The sequence below is a fragment of the Scleropages formosus genome, chromosome 11 (assembly GCF_900964775.1).
Source record: "Scleropages formosus chromosome 11, fSclFor1.1, whole genome shotgun sequence".
NCBI classification, from domain to species: Eukaryota; Metazoa; Chordata; class Actinopteri; order Osteoglossiformes; family Osteoglossidae; genus Scleropages; species Scleropages formosus.
Window position 1 is genome coordinate 17,629,237 of NC_041816.1, and position 24,615 is coordinate 17,653,851.

Genomic DNA, 24,615 nt, shown 5'->3' on the forward strand with positions numbered 1-24,615 from the left:
AACTTCACAGTCGCTGTACACTCAACAAAAGCCATGTGTGTAGGTGCAAACAGTGAACTTAACTGTCTGATTCTCTGCTAAATAAGTCCCTTACAAATGCTGAATGAAACACAGTAAATGAGCAGTCCATAATTGATACGCTCAGCACAGCACTCAGGGCCTCAGTCAAAACAACTGGAACTAGCTGAATCAGTGACATCATATCCCAATGAATGTTATCTTCAGCAGTCACAATGCACACACAGGATTTTAAAAAGTCTCAGATCAGGAACTGCATGTGAATGTCATTCATACAGCAGCACCATCTCGACGGCTGTTTGGCGAGTAATGGTCACTGAGCACAGTTGCGGTGATGAACAGTCACTGCATTACTGCCCTGCTCTCAGATATCTAGAAAACAACACTGCATCTGCATTCTGCTCACTATCTTTGCACTCGTGTGTTCCTCTTTTTGTGTCTAGGGGAGACACCACAGCATTAAAATTGTACGAGATTAATATTTAAACAAACCAAATGGAATACGGAAAATAACACATTGAATGGAAACTCATTAGCCCTCATGAGAGAAGCTAAATAAGGTTTATTCTTAGTGACTTTTCATTAGACAATTAATTTCCCAAAGGAGTACGCACATGCATGTGCAACAAACGCGATCGCGCGCGCGCGCACACACATAGTGTAGTAGGTACAAAAAACCAGTGAAGGTTGTTTTTCCCTACAGACGATGGGCTTTTCAAACTAAGTTAATTATGTGATTCACTCCTGTTGCACTTATGAACCACCGAATGCCACGTTCCTGTCCTCAGATAGAGCGTATCAGGGAAATGCCATTTGTCATGAAGCTCATCACAAACGCCACGTAAGACACCGGGCTGCTCTGTCCAAAACACACCAGTTCAAACATTTACGGCATAACTATAATGGTAATATACAAATCCGTAGGTTTACTGACAGCAAATGGGGAAGATTGGACAAAAATTGAAGACATAATATTATGAATGTTTCCCAAGTCCCTGCCAAGCTCTCCCAACCTTCAACCCCCCCCCCCCCCCTCATAAAATGATTACTTCTTTTGATCTATGGACTGGAGGGGGAGGAAAGAAAAAGACACAGAAAACAAGAGAGTTGTTTAACAATGTGAACAGCTGGTGTCATTAGGTGTCCAGGTCCATCCTCTGGGCCCACGGGCCCTGCTCACCCTCTCATCCTGCCATCCTCTCCAATTAACTATTAACATGGAGGGCTTTCTGTGGGCTCGGGGGGGCTCCTTAACAACTGCACAGCGGGGGCCCTGGGAAAGGAGGACCACGGGCCGATGCTGGCCAACTCCGCTCCCCCTAATGACAGCTCGCTCGGCACTCCTCTTAAGAGCGGTGCCCGCCTTGAACGTTAACCTTTTTTCCTTCTGTTTTTTTACACATGGGAGGGGTTCAGCAATTGGCTAAAAAGACCAGGTTTTGGCAGCAAAGAAGTTCCCCAAAACAAGATAAGTAAAAATGTATGGCAAACCCTCCAACACATTGTATCCCCTCCTCCACCACTGCCTATTAAAAATGTACACCTTTTTTTTGCCCATGACTCTTATTCTTAAATCCCCAGAGCGCTTTGGTGTGCTGCTGGAAAATGAGGTCAACCACACAGATAATCAGTGTCTTTAGAGACAGGCACACATTAAAGGGCTGCAGCTGACATTTGCCTATTAATACAGATCTGAGGTAAAAACAACTTCATACTAAAATTACTTTCTGAATGTTCATCAAGAAAAAATAAAGAATACACGTTAACGCTTTAACAATTATTTAATTACTTCTCAACACCCAGTACCTATTGCTCTTTTCAAACTGGGTTAGACATAGACACAAGAAACTATACATTACTTATTTGTTTGTCTGTTTTTGACACAGGAGCTCTTTGCAGTAGCTCCTTTACTGCAGCAGATTTCACAAGATACCCTGCATCAGTGAATGTAGCTGGCAAAGCTCTATTGCTGTGATTTGTGTTCCACAGGCACTTCATATTTAGTTTTAGCAGAAAATTGTGTTAATCAATGTGTGAACCTCAATGAAACTACTTTTCAGTCCATTTACACAGACTCAGCAGCAAAACACCAGAACGTGTTGGGCTTACCTGGATAAGGTGTGATGGCACCGTTACCATGCCAACGCAGAGGGAGGAGCGCAGCAGGGCACGAAAACCATACAGGAAGGAGGTGAGGCTCACGGCATCGCTGGGGCTCTCTTTACAGCAAATGTCATCACCCCAGAGAGGAGAACCCAGAGAGTGCAGGCCGATCCGCAGAATATTCCTGGACTTATTCTGTTCAAGAGAAAGGTCCCATCAGGTAATGGATATAAAATAGAATTCTGCAAGCAACCAACAGCACTCCATGCAAATTCTAGGACAGGCAATACCGAATGAGTTTGCTGGAAATGTGTAATCTCAGCCTCTGACCCTCTGTCAGAAATGGCTTTTGTTTTGCAGTGTCAGGTGCCTGAACTTTTGAGTGACTTCCAACTGAAATATGACGGCACAGCACATTCAGCAGCCTGAGGAAATCTGCAGCTACATCTTACATCAAACAATTGCTCGACCAAGGAGCCACTGGACTGGGCCACAATGAGACTGTGAGAGGCTGTCTAGACTGGCTTTCAAAATGTCTGACGACTTACAAAAGCGAGTCGCATTTTTGGCACATCAACTGGGTGCAGTGGTTGTGGGGTCTTAATGAGAGCCGAAGACGACAAAATAGACAGATCTGTGCCAAGTGGGGACTGCTGTGGGGTGAAAGGGTCTTGTGGAGATGTGGTTCAGGCTTCTGCTCCATGAAATGATCGATATGACCTGATTATGGCCCAATACGGAAACAAAATGGGACTGGTCACATATTGCCGGAGCTTCACTGCAGATGGTGGAAGAACCAAGGGCCTAGCATATCCACACTGCTCTTCAACCACTTTAGTACATATTACTAAAGGTGTCTTTACTGTCATTCATCTTTTAGGGAAAGTGTTCAAAAATACAATAAATAATCCAACGTACAATGAATTTAGGCAATCATTTAAGCAGTCATCAGTTTCAAATGACTGCACTCAACACAGATGGAGCACCCAAAGCTAAACTTGGTGCTCAGCGTACCACTGAGCCTGGGTATTCAGTGGTGGCTCGGTGATACTTCCTTGTCCATTTCACCCACTAGGAAGCTCTAGAACAAAAAAACAAGAAGTACTCAAATTTCACACAGTTGTTACACTCTACTCTCAGAAATAATGGTTACAGAGGTACAGCAGCAGGGAGAAGTTATCTGGGTTAGAGAGAACAGGGGTCATCAGTAATTCCAAGGAGAACTTAATTCTAGGAAATGCTAAAGTTCAACTCTCCTTCAATATCAATGCGGAAACTTATCAAAGTAACCAGAAAACTTCTTGTTGTTAGATACTTTCCCAACAATGAAGGTTTCACACTGGTAACGTATCACTTTAACCATCATGGACAGATAACCTGACAATGGGTTTTATTTTCAGATATGAAAACAATATCAGGCTGAATACTGTCAGTCAAGATTCAGTATCTAATATAAATAAATCCCATTGTTTTTGAGTGCCTCTGACTCTGTTGGTGTTTGGCTGGGAGGTTTCAAAGAACTGGACATCACTCTGCTGTGTATGCCCTCTCGCCTTCACAACAGTTGTATGCGACTGTTTCTGTGTGTGACATGTGCATGCGCTCCTATGGGGAGGTTTTCAGCATTAAGGGGTGAGCTGTCAACGCTGCTGGAGGAGTTCTGTAGGCCCGGTGACACTGTGGGAACTGTTATGACATGCCTGTTGCTATGGTGACCTCAGGGGAGAGGGGAATGCTTCAAAGCTGGGGGATGGTGGGGGCTCCTGTCAGAGACCAATTTACTCCTCCAGAGGGGCATCCTCCCAGCAGGGAGCGCACGTCTGCCTGGCGCCCATTCTGAAACCCACGCTGCACAGGGAGGGCCGGGGCCAGCAAGAACCAAGCTCAAGGCTTTGGCACCAGGGCCAGCACTCAGAGTGCCTAAGCACCACTGCCATTTGTACTCTGTGGAATGCACAAGTTAATAGGAGGAAATAATGTGGGCTACTCTTGACTGACAGGTGGCAACGACTTAAGTTTACCAGACAAAAGCCCAGAGATGGCTACATGAACAGCTGGAGTAGTATATACCTCCAGTCATGCAGTTCATGTAAGTAATAGAGACACCGAGAATAAATGCATACCTTTTTGTTGTAGTCATCTCACTGAGATAAAGATTGAGGGAAAGTAGGAATGCTTTGCAAGGCTCAGAATCCTTAAGGATTGGTTGTTTGGACTGTTTCCCATGTTTTTGTGCCTTTTCTCAGTTTGACAGCCAACCTTCACATCTACAGTGTACTGTAAGCCTTTAATATCAACATTTAATTATTCTGAGAAACTGCAGATCAGATGCGGGAGAAACTGTCTCGCTTGCAACAGATTCGCTGAAAAGTTTTACATGAGTCTTGGAAAAATTTGTTATTGATAACTTCTAATATGACATAAAAAGCCTTAAGTATGGAATGAAATATTAATTAAAAAAAAAACTATATCATGTAGAAATACTAATATAACATTTTGACAGAAATACAGAATTTCTCCATCACATCACACAAACCAGTAAAGAACAAGGTCTGAAATCAAGTGCACCTCACTTAACTATGGGTTATATCTATGTAGGATTCATTGGATATTTTTAAACAACACTAGCAACCCATTAACTCATTATGGCCACGGACTTGAGATAGAAGACTGCAGATTGTAAGTCCCACATGGGAAACTGATGTTTTGTCAAAAAGGAGGGGTGGAAAAACATCGAGTTAATCAACGGGATGATGTGCAGAAGAAAAGGTACACAAAGGAGTGATGTATAAAATGAACTGGAAAAATACTAAGCTGTGAAAATGTCTGAACTGCTAAACTTAACAAACAAGTAATATGCTAAATACCTACAATTTTTATATGGAATGCACGTAAGATATGCAAGATCAGTCAGTCATTGCATACACAAAACAGACGAAAAAAAAATGTCAGCTAAAAATTTGAATGAAGTAACTAATGTAACTATTAAACAACTTATTTTGTAAGTATGAACAAGTTCCCTATAGAAATCTGATTGTCTTCAGTTGTAATAAAGAAAAAGCCACACAATGGATCATGTACAAACTGTGCACAGTGAAACTGTGTAAAATGTATGCCAAACACACGGTCAATGTGTAAATTGGAAGCTGCTTAACCAAACAATGCACCAAATAGGAGATGCAAAAGATGTAAGACATGCAGACTGAAGGAACATGAGCTCCCATGCGTTTCAGAAGTCACAAGGCTAGCAAACTGTAAGCTGAGGCTAATGAGATTGAGCATATTGTCGAGTTCAGTCCTGGCTCTTGTTTACCTGTGCAGTGCTTAGAAACAGCTTGTTCACTGTAGATGAGTGCCCTCCCAGGGGCTTGAACCCTCGTGGGAAGTTGCTGAAAACAACATTAGTTACTTGGTCACAGAACAGGTGATGGTGCTGGGTGGGTGGGCCTACCTGTGGGGCAGCAGTGTCGAAGCCCTCTCTGTGAATCAGATTCTGGATGGACCGCAGAAGAGCCCTGTAGCCTGCATTCATAGTGCTGGAAGGGGGGCACACAAAGATGTTAATGCAGAAAGATAAAAACCAAGTTGTCCTCAGTGGAAACTTTAGTAAAACCCCCTTCATCATGGCAAAGCACTGGCTTGTTTTTAAAGTGCAAACCTTCAGGGATAAGTGTGACCCACTCCAATAATACTTAAAACCAATTTATTCTTGCTATACACAGAGAAAAGCACCCAGCTGTTGCACATATTTCAGTACAAGTCAGCAAGTCTCTAAGGGTACCAGGAGAGCTGTTGAGACAGGCTAACAAACTGGTGTCCAAATCCTCCAGAGTTCATCAAATGCATTGATAACTCTAATTAGCAAATCACTTTAAAGGGGCCAGGGTGGCAGGCCCTGAGCGCCTGAAGTCAGCTCCCTCCGCGCCCACTGACACTCGACGGGGGGCTCCTTTTGCTGAGGCTGAGATGGATTCATTACGTCAGCCTCACTTACCTCCTGTAAAATTAATCACTTAATGAAGCAACTTAAAAGACGACACCAGTGCATGGTTTCCGTGCTAAATCGTAGATAATGAAGACGCCGTTAATGAAGAGGGCCCGCTGCATACACCTGTTCAGCATTCACTGTGACCCCACCCACTGTACTCATCCAGAACTTGAATCCATCCTGTCGCTTCACCGCCAAGCCTGTTTATGAGTCCTGCTCAGCAGCCCTCCCCAATGGCCTGCACCCATCCCTCACACACGCGCCCGTCTCTGCCACATCGAGTGTGCTTAAAAGCTTTCAAAGGATTCCCAGTCCCAGCGGAGCGGGCGTCCATTTTCATGCATCATTATTCTAATAATGTACACAGCAGTAACGGCTATGACGGGTGTGGGTTTTGGCACCGGATATGCATTTTAATTAAATTTAATGCGTCTGTTAAGTGTTTAGTGATTCTGATGGTATTTTCTAATATCAAAAACAATTTAGTGAACAACACTTTACACTATATTAAACAACTCCGAGATGTGTGCTTTATAATCTGGACAAAATATTACCAAAAAAAAGGGAAAAATCTGTGTTAAGAAAAAGCATGGATTTACTGTTTTGACATTATTATGATTCATAACATGAATAGTCACATTCTTGCAAATAAGATGTTAAAATAACTTCTATTGACAGCTGACATTTGTTCAAATGTCAAATATATCACTTAACATATGGGTCCAGCTCATGCTTCACAAAAAGCCAGATGAAACTCTTGCATAAGATACAAAAAATTCCAATCAAGACCATATTCTATAAAGAATATCAAAACTAAGTATTCACTGAAAGCTGACAAGCTCTTCACTGCAATCTGTCTGTTCTACCCACTTTGAAAAGAGCACCCCTTTCCAACAGCACATTTTAAAACCATTTTCTTGACCATGTCCCGATTGAGTTGTCATCAGGTATGGTGAATTAGAGAATTTTGATTCTGTGTACGCCTTTGACAACTGATGAGGCCAAAGCCTACAGTGAGCTTTAAAAATATCGTCAGGTGTTTTTTTAAATGTAATTTCAGATCTGGACAAACTATGAGGCTCTCTAGTCCTGCTGTGCTAAAGACTACTAGCAGATCCTGAATAAAACACGGGTTTTGTTCCTTTCTATTGGGGGACATTCTGAGAGAAGGGCACACATCTTACACTGTTGCTGTTGTTTTTAATTTTCTGTATCATGCCCTTCCTACTGAGCTTATATTCTTATAGATAATGACAAGAGCTAGGCGATGATCCGCAAGAGCAAATGTGTTAGCTAATTAATATTATACCCAGAGAACCACCAGGATACAGAACTGCTCTGCAGGACACTGTTTCCATAGTATACGTGGCTCCATTTAAACAACAGGATCCATATCACCCAGAGAGCAATTTATACCAATTACACCATATCATAAAAAAGCTCAATTTAATAGTCAAAGAACCAACATGGGGTATTTTGCCTGTGTAAGAGACAGCTCAGTGATTAATTTCTGGGTAAGTAGCTGTCACTTGTGTGGGTGATGAGTTCTGTCTTAAGACGACCCTGCAGCTGTCTAAGTAGCACTATGGCAAACGCCATCTTCAAAAATGGAAAAACACTTAACTTTTTCATTCTGAAATTGCTTTAGTGTAGAGTCATGTCTCAAAAAAGACCTTTCTGTAAAAAAGTATTTAAAAAAAAATGTTGTAAAACAAAATTGCGCTGTCCAAAGTCAATGTAAGCTCTTCCAAAACAGAAGAAATCAAGATTCAAAGTTTACAGCACAAAAACGACTGTGGCCCTGAGCACAGCTCAGCAGCTCGGAGTAGCATTTGGCCCTGGCAATGGAAAACACCCCGTCTCTATGAGTTCAGAGTGAGGCCTCATTTTACTTCACAAGCAAACACATGCTTACAGGCCTGTGGCCCATTGTAGTGTCCTAATGGCTTGTATGTATAAATTGTTAAAAGACTGCTGTTTACCGAAATAAAACAGAGAGGTTCATAAAACATCCCTTTCCAAGCAAAGTAGGCCAGATTGATGTGTTTGCTCTTTTGCCAAAGGCCTTTTCTAATGTAAAGAGCGTGCCTGACCTTTGATCACAAAACACTACCTAACCTGTAAAACCCAAAGACAAACACAGCTTCTATTTGCATAAATTCACCAAACCTTTTACTTGCTAGTCTGCCGTTTTTAAAGATTGAACGCTATTTAAGACTAAAGCAGGCATAATGACATTTTACAGCTTTTATTAGTTCAACTGAGGCTATAAAAGAAATTATGGCTCCTGTTTCCATCCCATGAACCATTAATCAGAATTTGCTCAGCATTACTTCAGGGCATTCTCTGTAGTCTGACAAACACATGACCAAACTGTTTTTTAATGTAACAGGTTTATGCCTCTAACCTGTCAGTACTAGTAACAGTTCAGGAGTGTGCCAACCTGTAAATGTGAATCGTCAATGGGTCATACCATGTTTCTTACCTAGGTTCTGCTTCTGATTTCAAAGGGAGCTCATCAGGGAGGAAGAAAGTGTTGCACTTAGAAGCTTGCCTCATCTCTGGGTCCATAGTCTTTGACACGTCGTAGTAGTGGCCGAACCTGGACGAGGCAGCCAGGGCAGTCTACAACATTGAAGTGAAAGTGTTTAAACCACACAACTGCAGACACTACCCACATACAACTTTTTCAAATATTATGTCTGTAATATTATATCAACTAAGGATCATACTGAAAAACACAACATGTATTGAGTTTCTCCAGTTACATGGTTTCCAACCTGTGAAAACATCGTGTGTAATTTCTTTCTATTTAAACAAGGCACCACAACTGTCATATGAAACAGTGTTTAATGTGTGAAAATTAAAAAAAATCTTTATAGAAGAAATGTTTACAGTATATTTTTATCTTACCTAGTTATGGATAGAAGGTCAGTTACTTGTGCCATTTTTATAAACTTGCAAAAATGGACTCATGGAAGACTAATTAGAACTAAACATTCTTTGATTGACAACTTATGCAACTGTAGATAATGTCCTGTAGTTATCTATGGTGTGATCTTTAAGGACTTCAATGTCTCAGCGACAAAGAGAAATTAAAAAATAACATCTGTTTCTTTCACACATCAGTTATCCAAAATAATCAAATGGGGAAAAATAGAAAAAGTAATTCTGCAATCACTCAACAACTGTGAATGACATAACACCCCAATCGCACATACTCATCTACAAGGCTTTGTGTATTGTTCTGCTAATTGCATTCTTTGTAATGAATGGAATTAATGACTCATTTGAGTGGCTAAGCCAAAGAAAGTGGACAGGGTATAGGAGCTTTCATTACTCTGGTTTACACAGTAGTAGACTTTGGGACAGTGGAGGAAATATCACATGTTAAATTTACATTTACATTTATTCATTTAGCAGACATTTTTCTCCAAGGCAAGATACATCTCAGAGAAATAGAATTTGTGCATTACATTAATATATAAATTATTGATATATATCATTAATACATCAATTTCTGATCTATATAAGAGGTCACACATATAATTTTAAACATTGAAATAAACTTTCACAACAGACTGATAAGAAAAATCCATGCATTCTGACAACTTTTTGTTAAACAAATATTTGAATCATACAATTACAGCAAAATTTTTTCAAAGAGAGAAATGAGTTTTTCCTCCGATTTTAAATATAATAGAGCCATTGTCCACACCATAATCTACTCATAATCTGGATAAGAGATCCCAATGTGTTCTTTTTATTGCAGTGGCAGTCACGGCTCATCTTTCTATTGTGTATGAGCCGGCCTCCTTAACGTTTTAGCAAGGCCTTGACTGGCTGAACTTTGATGTGATGTCTTCATTGAGCACAGCTCCGGGTTGCTGGTTTGGGATGCAAATCCTCTATGAGGCCTATTGGCGCTTTGTAAAGATGGCAAAGGGGGGAAGCAGAGGAAAAAAGGAGAGAAGTTTCCAAGGGCCTCTGAGGGAATCCCGGGGGCACACTGGTGTCCCTAATCCACATTGCAATATGGATTAAGGTAGGGGATAACCTTTCTTTACGCAGAAGAAAGAGTATAGCACGGACAAGCTGGGGTGTGGGAGTGTGGGGGGCGCTGGGATTTACTCATAATAAAACAGTGTGCAATAAAAGCGTGCTCTGGGTCAGGGGCCTGTGAATGGGCCACAGCACACCGAATTCCCAGGCTTGGTGGGGAGGCTTGCCAAAGCCTACCTAGAACCAACTAAGCGTGAGTAATCTGCTGCAGTTGAATGGCCGGGGTAAACCCCATTCATCCCTTAGAAGTTTAAGAGTTGATAAATTTATTATCAGTGGCGATTAGGCTGTGCGCCTGTCACCCCCTTGCCTTAGGAGGGGTAGGCCTGATGGGGGAGAGTAAGTGAAAGAGAGCGAGAGAGAGAAGAAAGGCGAGATGATCCGTCAGCCGTTTGGCGACTTTCTGGCTACCTTCTGCTGCCGATGCTTCTAATTGCAATACTAATGTGCTAGAAACCTCAGATTTGAGATGAACCAAAGCAGAAAATTGATTTCATGCTGTGACAATTTATATATTGCCTCAAGTACACAAATGGCTCATTTGGAAGGAACTACACCTTCTAATTTTGTTTAGCAATAACCTTAGCCACTTTGCAACCTCAGTGAGCGAATGATTTATATAATCAAATCCCTGCAATAAAAAGTCTTGCTTTTTTTACATTCATTCACAACACCGAGCAGGTTTTCAAAAAGAAAAGTAAAGCCAGCATTGTATCTTAAAAACAACAAAAAAAAAAACAAAAAAAGTTTTTCAGGTGTGCACTGACTCTTTAAATGTAATTTGTTTATATTTTTAAATGTATGATAATGACAAACTACAGGGAAAAGTTTTTGTGATAAAATAAATGTAACAAGACAAACAGGCTTTGTTCTCCTCCATCACACCCGCCAGAGTTCTCACAAAAGGCTCACTGGTTTGATACAAATTACAAGTGCTCTCCACGCACACTTTAGCACATGGATAAACAGTATCACTAGCTCCATTCAGTGTTTTACTTGGAGTGCAGTATGAAAACCAAGAAACAGAGGAAGGCGTGCCGCTCAACAATGCGTTACAGACCTTGCTCATATGCCCGTCCAATTGCAGCCACTGAAGTGCAATAAAGTACCAAAACAGAGCCGGGACTCTCAAGCATACGTAATAGTTTTATAAAGTGGCCCATTACCAGTCCCGACATGTCAATAGCCCCGAGAGCAGGGGCCAGAGAGGCAGCCCCTCTCTCTGCACACACCCCACCAGCCCGGGTGGGGTCACTGCAGGCTCCCTTTCCTCCACTCGCCCCCTAGATGCCCTATGCTACCCTGGCCTTGTTTAATACCTCACATCGCCTACACCAGAATCGGGGAAAGTTTTCACTTCAGCGTAAAAGATGTTGCAAATTGCCTGTGCTGCGTTATGTCTCTGCATTAGAATGTCATTCCCAACGCATTTGTATAAATGCGTGTACCAGCTTTCAATCACAGTGGTGTGTGACTCTATGCTCAACTCTGTGCGGCTGCCACGGCAGTCCATTTATCTTAATGGGATATGAATGTGATAACAACTTCTGCTACATCTTCTTTCAGACATCATTTTATATCAATCAGGCAACATCAATCTTTTTGATCTGTGGTTGCAAGCACTCATCTGCAGCAAAAACAAACAAAACTCCCAACTAACCATTTCCATTTAAGTGTAGCATTGTGATCTTTATTACAGTTGATTGCCCAATATTTAATAAATGTAAGTGGCTTTTATGTAATAAATGTCTATGCGTGACTTACTTGTGGGCCTGAATTCTACATATTTTTCAACACATTCCATTACCCTTGTGTCTCTGACCAAAAAATCAAGGATATTCTTAGCCCCAAATATCTGATCATCCATGCTTACCTGTACTTTCGGAAAGTTCTGATAGCGCCACGCTATTTTCATTGAGTCCTCACCCTCAGAGTCACACAACTTGGCCTGTCCCTCATCCCCAGCAGCACAGCCGATGTCATCGAGAACTGGGGCTGGAAGTTCCTTTAGAGGGCAAAGCAGTAAGTAAATCACGACCAACAAAATGATGACCAGTTTAAGTCACACAAATTTATATTGGATGCCACTGTATTAGGGATGTAATTTTTTTAGAGTTATGAGTTATGAGAAAGCAAATGGATGAATTAAACGAAACCGTTCAGTTTGTTGATTTTACCCATTCGGTACCCATTATGAGCCCTTGGGACATACAAACGGAAAGGAAAAAAAAAAAAAATCAAATGAAAAGTTCAAGTAAAAGGAAGTCTAGGTGCAAAGCTGATTGTTCAAAGAGAGGACATGTGAGCTACACATGGGTGCAGATCAAGGCTTGAGGTATCTGGTTTCTCCCAGACCTCGGGAGCTTTACCTTCCTCATGCAATAACAAAAACAAGCCATTGTCTTGCAAATAACACCTCAAATTAGTGCAGCCACATTTTGTGACACCACTTCCACTCATTAGGCCAGTGAATGGTTTGGCCCAATCAGAGGAGTGCTCTGCCCCTCATCATTAAGGAAATTCCTGTTTAAGTGCTCATGTAACTCCCCAGGCTGGTCACTGTTGTAGCTCCCTGTAACAAGCAGGGGGTGTCTTGGGTGGGGGTACATACTCACCTGTTGCTGTCAGCCCATGCTGCCCCATAGAGCACCTCAGAGACAGTACCCTCCGTAGAGGATTGCACTTTTTACACCAGTCAGGTTTAATGTGACACAGCACGAGAAGGGGCAGGGGCTCCCCGGGGGAGAGAGGCCTGCTATACTTCCTTTTGCTCAGAATCTGCACCCAGCAGTCTGACCTACACCATGAGAAACCCACATACAACTAATGTACCAAGTCATTGCTTAAATGCCTCCTGTCCCAAGACAGATGCCTCAGTATGAAATTTTAGTAATCAAACTGCTAACAGCTTGCTAAGTGAAAGTGGATTCCGAACGGAATAAAAAACATTTAACTATCAATTTCTATGGTAACGACAATGGCACCATTTACTTACAGCGCTTAAAAGAACACACCGTTATTTAAGAGTTCAGCATGAAGGTAAGCACTTTTTTCCAATACCTTGCAATTACCCAAACATTGAAGGACTCCATGTTTCCTGGATCTGTATGATGAACCCTGTACTATTTTAGTAACCAATAAATTTACATAGATAGACAAATATGTTATGACAATTTATTCATGTTTTCATTTAATCAAATGAAATTGTTCAAAATGCACCAAAACATTTTGAATGGAATAACTACCAAATATATCGTAAACCAAGTTGCTGACACCAATGTGTCATACCATTAACATTAAGATACCATTAACACACACACACACACACACACACACACACACACACACACACACACACGCACGCACACGCACGCACACGCACGCACACGCACGCACACTTTCATTGGCTTCATGGCTTAGAAACAAATCGTTGTAGTTAATGATGTTAATTTCTTTTTGTTCACCAAATACATCCACATTACACATTACACACTACACACACACACACATTTTCTGAACCGCTTGTCCCATACGGGGTCGCGGGGAACTGGAGCCTAACCCGGCAACACAGAGCGTAAGGCCGGAGGGGGAGGGGACACACCCAGGACGGGACACCAGTCCGTCGCAAGGCACCCCATGCGGGGACTCGAACCCCAGACCAACTGGAGAGCAGGACCCGGTCCAACCCATTGCACCACTGCACCCCCTTACATACACATTAATTTATCTTATTTCATACTTTCCTGCTTTTTCAGCTGTTACTCAAAAGTGTTTTCATTGTATCAAGGGTCAAAAGAGGTTCTACTGTCATTCCAACTCTATGCAGCTGATACAGTACACAGTGAAATGAAACAATGTTCCTCCAGGACCATGACGCTACATAAAACAATACAGAGTTACCGACACAGACTACACAGACCACATATGTAAAGTGCACATGTGCAAGACTTGTGCAAACAGTTCTAGACATTACAACAAGTACTAAAACAGGACAAAATAATTAATCATACTTCTCTGCCCAGTCAAACAGCCCCTTCAACAATCAATTAAAAACAAGTAAGAGAAATTTGGGATTAAACAGCCATAAAATGGTTTGTTGAGCAGTAACACAATGGAGAAGAGCACCTACAAAGCACAAAAGATGCCAGCAGAAATAGGACTCTTGTTCTCCTCCCACTCTGAGAAAAACTTGATATATTTAGAGAATCAATAACAGGAAGTTCTATTTATTTTCCAGCCAAAAGGTTAACACATGAATGAACCCAGAAAAATTAAACTGAGCACTGCATTTTCAAAAAAACTTTGACAGATGTGTGCAAATAACTCAGAGAAAATGAATATACAAATAACTATCTAGTACGTCTCTCAGAAACTTCAATACTTCTAAAAGTCAATACAACCTGTTGAGTTCTCCATCAGACAGTGTGTGTGAGTTCTCCATCTTTCAGCTTAATTGCAAGGTTCTGTTGAACCCGAGTAGGGATTCCTCTAACACCATATCTTGTGTATACAAATAACTTGCAAAGTCTTTTATACGGAAGGCAGAGGTTACGTTGTGACCTCTCCTTCCATCAATCAAAATATCCACAATTGCCCTCCATCTGTCTCCTGCTCTGAAACAGCTTCTGTCATTCTACTCAAATTAAAGAAAAATGCTCCAGGAAAATTCTTGACAGCATGACCCTCATGTGGCTCCATACTCTACGATGTCATAAAACTCACATCATCATACACACTGTCAATGTGGGTTAGTGTTGTGCCCTTTCTGGATGGAGTTACAGGCTGGATATGCACATGTGTTTGGGTGAAAAACTTCAGAGTTGTCAGTGGTCCATTGAAACCCTTCCAAATAGAGTAATGAGCAAAAGGAAGCAGGGTACTGAGCATGTTAAAACATTTAGTTTTTTCACATTTTCAAAAGCACTTTTCTTCTGGGATTAAACATAGAGCTAATGTATGTGGCTAATGTTAATACTATACAACCCTCATTGAAACAAATACAGAAATATGTATGTGACACATGTGATGTCTGTAATCCCCTCTTTTTATAAGGTGATATCAAAAATTGCAAGTCAGTAAATTTATTACTCATTTTTATAATTTCATAAAAGTCTAACACATCAGAAATATATTCTACAAAGTATTGTGTGTGCAACTATAAGTACTAATATTTTTTCAAAACCAAGACTGATGCTCAACTTGCCAGCTGATTGGTTTATTTTTCAATATGTCTTGAGAAGGAGTAAATGACAGGGAAGGGTATTTTGTGCGTAGGAGCAGCCAGGTAAAGAGACAGTGCCTCCGCAACCACATCCATGTCGTGCCGTCGGTTCTATCCCATTCCAAAACGGTGCAATTTCTGAGATTGAAACCTTAATGCTGCCTTCATCTCCCAGCTGACAACAATAGGCCTGAATGTTTTCAATGATGATGGATAAATTGCTGGGTAGTGAAATATTATATCTAAGGTAGGTGATGGGTCTTTTTATCTGGTGCTTGTCTCCATCAGTCTCATGGTGGAGGGATAATTACAGTCTGTTAGATTGTCTCTCACCACATGGGTTTATCTGCCAGGGGGAGAGGACAGTAATGGTCCAGAAATTAGCATCTGTTGCCATCTCACATCAGGAGAGACATGACAGGCCTCACCTTTGACCTTTTCTGATTACTGATCAAAAAGGAAATAATTAATGTCCCAAACTACAAATTACAACCTGTGTGTTGGGAGCCAAAGACAAAACTGGCTTCAAATATCTGGTTCACCTCTTTCGTTTTATTGCATTCCTTGTGTTGAATAGGAGTCTACTTTTCAAACCTATTATTGGCTCGTCACTTGGTGATTTAGCCCACTTAGCGTCGTGTATCATTAAAGTCCACTGTAAGTCTCAAAGTGACAAATCTATTCAGATATTTATAAACATCTTCATAAATGGAATGTGTAACTGTCACATTCACAGAAATTAACAATTGTGAACAATAAGATGAGTTAAAACAGAATATAAAAATGTTCCTTAATATTTGGCTGAAATCATGTGGAATGTAGTTGCATGTGTTACTTTACCATGGAATATGGAATGTAACGGTACCTGAAGAATTTCTTCTGGAGGATCACGGGCAGATCCCAAAAACAGACTGTGTCCACACACCACACCTTCAGCCAGGAAGTACTTCAACAGCATGCGTGAATAGCTGTCATATTTGTCTTCCTCTGGTAAGGAAAATAAACACTGTGAAGCCTAACAATAAAAACAAAATCCTCTTTTAAACAATTTTCAATAGCTCTGTAAAAATAAACCCTTCAGTTCATGACAAAAAAGCATTTTTATGAAATGGTATGATCCCAAGCATACATTGTATTACTATATAACAGCACAATGGTGCAGCAGCAAGGACAATCAAAATCAAAGCATGTCACTGACTATCGTGTCAGGCTATTTGACTGGTGCTGAGAAATGCCTTTGTGCTGCATGTTAAAAGAGCAGCAAGACCCACAACTTGATTCAAACTTCATATATTTCTGAAGAAAAAAAAATCTTGATCAAGGCTTAGATTAGTGGAAATTACAGATATTTGATAATTGTAATCATTTTTTATGAAGTTGGTACCACACACACACACACACATTTTCAGAACCGCTTGTCCCATACGGGTCACGGGGAACCGGAGCCTACCCGGTAACACAGGGCGTAAGGCCGGAGGGGGAGGGGACACACCCAGGACGGGACGCCAGTCCGTCGCAAGGCACCCCAAGCGGGACTCGAACCCCAGACCCACCGGAGAACAGGACTGTGGTTCAACCCACTGCGCCACCGCACCCCCCTAAGTTGGTACCAAAATTAGGTATTTTATCCCTAGAAAAAAAAGTTTATACATTAAATTCAGAATTTTTTCACCATTGCAATAAGAGATAAGCAATAGTCACATTAGCTGTAAAATATAGTGGGTAACAGGTGATACCGCAGTGCATAATCTGACTATCAAATAGGGCAATGTTAGATGGCAGAAAAGACTAGAAGTTTCTTACTTATTGCTTACAAAGATCAACAGATGCATTTGGATGGAATAAGAGAAAAACACTATTTCTAAATAAATTACAATACCACAAAAACTGCAACACTTCTGACTATGAAACATCTGAGAGACAACAGTAGGTTATTAAAAAATTCAAAGGGAAACTAAATGGCAAGGGTAACAGATGCAAGATATATTTGTGGAGCAATAAAATTGCATTTCATTAATATATCATTTTGGTTTTCTTCAACCATAAAGGGAATTTTGTATTTCTAATTTTAACCTTTGTCATTATACTGTCAGTCATTTCCCTGTTCTCTTTAATTAGTGATAGTTAAAGCAATAAAAAAGACTACTATTGTTTTAACGCTGGTGTTGGTTCTTTAGTACATATTCCTCCTCTTTCTTCCAGTCCTTCTTAGAAGGACCCACTGCAGGAGCATGACGTAGAAAACACAGGAAAGTTCCCTGCAGGGTGCCTGAATCTAAACTTCACTGTGAGAAAGTAGGAAGTGCCTGAGGATGCAGAAGGACTCCTTGACACAGCTGCAGTTTTGCAGCAGCCAGAAGCACAGGCCTTCTTTTATCACGTGCTGCTCCATGCCGCTTCAATCGCACAGACATACGCAATGTGTCGCACGGTGTGCCGCGACTTCCTGTCCTGGGGATCCCCACAAACGGCCCCCTACAGCTGCTGTACAGTGACAGAACATTTGCTGCAATGTGATGCCTGAGTGATAAGACAGCCAGGACACTGGGGAAGCCCGCGCTGTTACATCTCAGGATGCCTACACACCGACACAGAATTCCGCAGCTCTTCAATTTGTCATTTGAAGCACTGTCTTTTATTGATGGATTTCTAGGTCACCAACTCTTTGTGGTGTTCAAAGCGTCTAAAAGGCACCCAGATGGGCCTTCTCAGATGGGGTCTTTTGTGGCTGGGTTTCTATAGTGTCTTACAAATGAAATCTACAGGGGCCATTAGCCTGCATGGGATTGTTTTAGGGGTGGGCACACATCTCTGGGTAATGATGACAGACCCCAGGACAGATCAGTCATTTCAACAATTGTGGGGCTTATTCCCTTTTTTAAGAGGAAGAGCCTTTGCTCATTTTGACATACGTTCTGCAGAGCAACACACAGCGATGTGGCTTGGTCAGACAGAAGACGTTGCAGGTACGGACTAAACTGTCACAATTATTTAGGTCAGCGCATTATCTGCCTTGCTCTCTTTTACTTGGAACACACTATCTCAGCTAAGGGAATTGCACAGCAGCAGCAAATAGAAATTGACATTTCCCATGTCATAAAAGCAGCAAATGTCAAGCACAGTATATTGATCTTTATCCTCAAACAAAAACATTATTACAAAAGTACATGTGCATTTAAGATAAAATACTGCAGCAAACTTCTGTTTTCCTCCAAAAATAATTATGCAATACCCGCAACGATAAAATAACTTTGACCAGATGTAGTACAACACCATGTCTAAAATGCATTTTTAAATAAATTTAACTTCTTATCATTCACAATAGCCATATATTTGTAAACTGACAGTACAAAATAGGCAGTTCTGAGCAGTGGTTTTTCTTGTAGTGAAACTACAGATAATGAGAAAGGCAGTGAAGTGTTGATAATTCAAATGATGTTTTTCACTGAAACAAAACTAAAATTTAGAATGTTACAATGTTTACAGTGGTCGCACTACTTTTCCATTTAAAATCTTTATTTAGACTTGGCAGTACTTTGCCAGATATAAAAACATTGGGACCACAATCTAGGCACAAAAACACTTTCAAGCAATTTTGCAGCGCAAATTTAAAGACAAAGTCTTGATTCAAGCAATTAACCATGTGCTTTTCCATTCAATGTTTCCTGTGAACACATTCATGTCTGTTCTTTAGGCAAAGCACTTTAAAGTCCTCACACCCTTCAAAAAAATTAACAAGCAGCTTAGCCTTTAAGAATATACTGTAATTAAATAACGCTAGTGACTCTGATACACCCACAAATGTAGAAAATGAAAGAGGCAGCACAATTCAGCTTAAGAAGAATATGTCACACTTCAATTCTGTAGTGTACATAATTGCTTTTAAGAGAACAAGGTAACAACTGTAATAAAGTCTGAGGAAAAACAACACTGCTGTTAACACAACCGTTACTATGAGTTAATGCTGGGCACACTGCTTTATTTTAACTGGCCTGTTGTCGTTTTTAAAAAAATGATCCGAAACAGCAAAGCAACATTTCTGGGAACATAGTGTGTTGCACAACTAGTAAACTAGCCTGCTATATAAAACTGTATTAGATAATACACAGGTCTATCTAATGCTCATCAACTGTATGATCAATACATAATACGTATGAAGCAATGCATCAAATTAAGTATTTTTCAAAGGGAAAAAGGTGTGGATTAAAGACAGGATCAGATGATAATTTTAATATCGTATGCTCCATGAGTGCTATTAATGCTGTTTTGTGCTTCATTTCAATTTGAAATTCAAAGTGGTCACCGCACTGAGAGCACTCTCCCGGCACACTGTAAATATTTGAAATATGCAGATCAGTCTGTAGGTTATAACTTTTATACAGGTTAGGCTATAACATTTTAAACTATTAAACATTGAGTAATAATATACAGCTAAAATGTAACTGTGCCTCGACACAAAGTTTTTGTTTTCAGTTTTAAAAAAAATAATTATATTTTGTACATTCAAAAACTTGACAATTTCTTCTATAGCACACTATAAAGACACAATACAAATATAAACTGATCTTATTTATTTGAGATGTTACTGAATACTTAAATTAATCAGACTGCCCTGAAACAAAACGTATTGGAGCAATGTGCAGACAGATGTGGTATGTAGAACTTAAGTTTAACTGAAGCAAATTGTACCATCTAATCAGAGATCCCCCTGTCCTTTATTTGAGTGCTAATTTCAATTTTATCTTCAACAAAGCAATCATACATGCTCCATCTGTACACCTAGTAATATTCTAACACTGAGTAATGAGGGGGTTTTAGCCTGGTTTGAAATTTAGGGGTTTCTATTTAACAAGTAGTTGAGGATCACCATATGGGCCGCTTTCTGTAGGGATTTGTGTGGCCGACCAGCCCTACAATCAAATAGATATTAAGCCTGAGCTCAACTCAAGGTAGTCCTCCTCAGAGTTCACTCAAGGGAACACAATCGCATCAAAAAGTAATACCGTAATGGCATATGCAGGGTGATTATGACGTTAAATTACTAAACATAATGTGCATCGAATGCAGGAGATTATCACAATATGATGCAATATCCCATTGAAAAAAGCAAGTCAAGGTTACCATCGCAGATAATTTATCATAATTTAGCACAGTAAAATAGTAATTGAATGTCTGAAAAGCATTGTTACCTAAAATATAAAAGTCCACAAGTAAGATTGTCATCCTTTAACTGAAAAAACACATATTTTTATATTTTAACAAAAACTTTACTAACTTGTATTTTAATGTTACATTTTCATTCATTCATTCATGCATTATCAAGAACTACTTGTTATTGTGGTCATAAGCTTCAGTGTCAGTGGAAAAAATAACTACGGACCTTTTTTGTTGGGGGAAAACGCCATATAAACAACAGAAGACAGCCATGTCTTTCCAAAGGCTCTTTTGCATCTCATTTATATCTCATTGTGTTTTGAAGAAAGCTGTTGTATTGACCTACATCCCATTTTTAAGGAATGTTCTGACTCCCTCTTTTGCAATTAAAAACAAACCGATGCTAAAAAGTTGAGTTTCTGCAGCAGGTGTTGAGCATAAGACATGTTTTAACTGATTTTCAAATACTCCCTGTTACTCATTTTAAACAGAGTTTGGGAGACACTATTACAACAGCCATCAAAAGTGAATTTTGTGTTTTTGAACTAAATAGCAGCACAGCAAACTCACGGAAAAAATTAAAGTACATCTCTTACCTCTACCTGAAGAACACACTTTTTATGGGTTTACTTTTTAAACTAGTTAAAAACTACTTTTAAAACTTCTTTTTAAATGTTTTTACTTTTTAAGCTGTTCTTATAACTGTTTATCTGACAGCCTGAACACTGTACTGGAACTGCACTGCCCATCGAGTAATAGCACCATAGACATGATAGACAACTGGCGTTCCCCCTTTAATAATTTTTATTGCCTGCACTGTTTATGATTGTTTCCATCATTGAACTGTTTTGTACCAGTGTCAAAGGCAGCCTGAAATCCACACAGCAACTGTGCTGGGACTGGACTGTTCCTTTCAAAAACCTGAAACTGGCAAAAACAGCTCAAGTTGGTATTCTTATGCCAACTTGTTCTCCAACTGGTGTGGGAAAGAAATGACTGAATAATAGAGAAACATGCTGCTGTGTGTGTTGAATCATTAGCCCATTGTATTAAAAATTGATACACAGTTTCATAAGCCGTTGTACATTTTGTTGGATGGAACCCCATAATATGAGGACTGAATGTAAGCAAAAGACTTGGAATAGCAAAATCTTCAGCATACTTCATTTAAATAAACACGTACAAGTCCAAAGTATGCCTACAGTACAAAAGCTGCTGTTGCCAGTTTAGGATATTTTGTTGTTTATAAACTAAGGCTCAGTATTTGAAGCTGCTGAACCAACACATTAGCAAGGAACTGTTATTCCTCCTATTATCAGATTAAACCACCCGTGCAAAACCTCATTCAGGATAAACATAAACATTAGTCGACATTCTCACAGTCCCAGATCAATTAAAGCAATGAAGAACAAGAAAAGCAACGTCAGTTGTTACACTAAATCCACAAAATTGCAAGTGCTGTAATAGGTTAGTCTCACACAAAGGAAGACTTCAAATAAGACTTTTTTACTGTCGTTACCCTTTATTCTTACTTTAGTGATTATACAATTTCAGCAAAAGCACAAATATTTCATTGTAAAAGCTACTAGTAAAGAACAGTACATTATAAGCATAGTCTTCTAACTTTTCACTGCTTATGAAGCAGTAAAACTCAGCTTGGTGGACTTCATCCAAAAACTCAAGTATTAGGGAATGGAATGCCACATATACAACTACATTACAATAAATGTGGTTTAACTTCCCATATAACTATGAACATGGGTGAATCCGAGACTGTGCTGCACTGTACTGCATAAAACACAGTGAAAAAGGAGCTGAGGCACTGTCAGAGAACCAAAAGGGTAGGTGCCTAGTACCTGACCCTATGAGAGGTTGTTGCTTTGAATCCCCTGAGCTGCAGGATATGTGATTACTGCTGCTGAGCTCCATTTGAAACTGCCATTACCTGATTAAATTACCCTCTGAATGTGAGGATCCAGCTTTCAATCCCTAGATGGACCTCATCAACTGACAGGTGAGGGCTGCATATTTGCAAAGGAAGAGGAGACATAACTAGTCTACAAATTCCCTCATATATGGACAATGTTGTCTTTACTTTGCTTGTTTTTGGTGAAGATACAGGAAAAAGCAAACTGTAGTCAGTTATGCATTACAATACATTATTTACACTGTGACTTTTGAATTTTATTTGCATGCAACCAATCAAGCCTTTAAAAACAATACTTTACATTAGCTTTATGGGTAGACTAAAGATCTGCACTTTTCTTCCCTCCTTCTATTCTTATGTTTACTGTTTTGAAGGTTCTCTCACCATTAATAGTTTTAATCATTAGGTCTTGTTTTCTTCTCTGTCTACTTGGGGTGCTATGGAGCCCACCTGGATCTGTCACATGAGCTACTCGAGAAACCCCTGGTAGTAACTGGAAACTGATGCCTACCAGATTAGGATACCTGAGACCACCGGATTTTGGCTTCTGTCCATGGCGATGAACATTCTGCATTGCAAAAACTAAACCTAACTTGTTAGCTATAAAAGCACCTCATACAAGCTCGCTGTATCACACTACACTGGCCAAGAGGATGAACAGCCACTGGTACTTAGGGTGCCAGAGGTTTATGTTTCTCCCAGTTCCTTGAGCTGAGAGTGTTTTCTATTGTCCTCAGTTGCCAGAAGGATTATGTTTCCTTTGTTTATTTCCCCCCTTTTTTTCTTTTCATTGTACCTTGTGTCAACCATACACGTTCCATTGTTCAGCACTCTGTCACTTTGTTGAGAAGAGTGCAACATAACACACACACAAACTGGCTGAAGCCGCTTGTCCTGAGCGGGGTCGCGGCAACCCAGCAACACAGGGCGCAAGGCTGGAGGGGGAGGGGACACACCCAGGACGGGACACCAGTCCATCACAAGGCACCCCAAGTAGGACTCGAACCCCAGACCTGCAGAGAGCAGGACCCGGCCAAACCTGCTGAGCCACCGTGCCCCCCCCCCCCGCACAATATAACACGAAACTGAAATGAATTAAACTGCAGTCCTGCGACAGCAGGTAGTGTCCTGGTTAGGGCTGCTGTCTTCCAACTTTAAGCTTCAAATCCCACTCCTGCTGCATTACCCTTGATCAAGGCCAGGGTACCACTTACCTATCCTTTATCGTAAACCGGCACAGTAAATATTCTGTGCTGTAATTGCATTGGATATTTGCTGACCTAAATATACAATTATATTCAAATTCTGTATGAAACTGGAATATGTTGAACTTCAGTGAATTTTCAGTTATAACATTTGAAATTTAGCTCACCTATGAGAAGCAGTGTTCCAACAGCTAGACCTCCTCCTAAAGACAACAAAATAACTATTTTAGACAAAAATACATGAATGACACGAACACAACACACACTAAACGCACTAATAATAACAGCGCGGTGTGACAGTATCAATTCAGTGTTATTTTGACTTTTTAATTTAAACGACGAGATAAATTCTACTTTGTCAATGATTCTCGAGCATTTCTTGGAATGGCCGCGAGCTACTTCAGTACGTTGTGAAAGACGGGCTCGTGCAGGATGCTCAGACACACTGACCGGCGCGAAAACCATGCACGTGGCACCGCCTCAGTCACACACTGAGTCCGAGTCAGTGTGTTTCCCTGTCAGATGCAGGCTCAGCTGATGCCCAAATACTGCTAACAATCTTCAAGTGCGTACTTTTACGTATATATATGGCCGTTTAATCATGTTGTATATGTTGTTCATGTAACGGGTTTTTTTTTTTTCGCCATGCATGTCAAATTAATTTGCAGATGAGATTGGAAATATTCATCTCACAAAAACAGCGACTTGACTTCAAATTCTACCGGACCTATGACATAGTCCAGGGAGGTCACTCCGGTGGAAACTAGAAGCTGCCCGTTTTGGACCGACGGTCTGGTCCCAGGAATCGACACTAGTTTCCCGCGCGATTTTTTCTGGAAACTGGTGCCGTGAACAGCGCGAGTGTCCTGTCGGCTTCCGACTCCGATCCCGCTCCTCAAGGGGGCCGCCATGTTGCTCCGACCAGCGTTGACAGAGA

At 40.5% G+C, this 24,615-nt stretch overlaps 1 protein-coding gene across 2 annotated transcripts in view; it reads right to left on the reverse strand.

Moving 5' to 3' along the window:
- Positions 1-24,599, reverse strand: part of elp4 (elongator acetyltransferase complex subunit 4) — a 67,930-nt gene extending 43,331 nt beyond the window's left edge. For both annotated transcript variants that reach the window (XM_018763138.2, XM_018763137.1), the window contains exons 1-7: positions 24,406-24,599; positions 23,846-23,881; positions 16,258-16,379; positions 12,045-12,176; positions 8,595-8,734; positions 5,573-5,657; positions 2,128-2,316 (exon numbers count right to left, since the gene is read on the reverse strand). In XM_018763138.2, coding sequence (XP_018618654.1) covers positions 2,128-2,316; positions 5,573-5,657; positions 8,595-8,734; positions 12,045-12,176; positions 16,258-16,379; positions 23,846-23,881; positions 24,406-24,589 — 888 coding nt within the window. In that variant the 5' untranslated portion in view covers positions 24,590-24,599. The remainder of the gene's footprint in view (positions 1-2,127; positions 2,317-5,572; positions 5,658-8,594; positions 8,735-12,044; positions 12,177-16,257; positions 16,380-23,845; positions 23,882-24,405) is intronic.
- Positions 24,600-24,615: the final 16 nt, after the last annotated feature.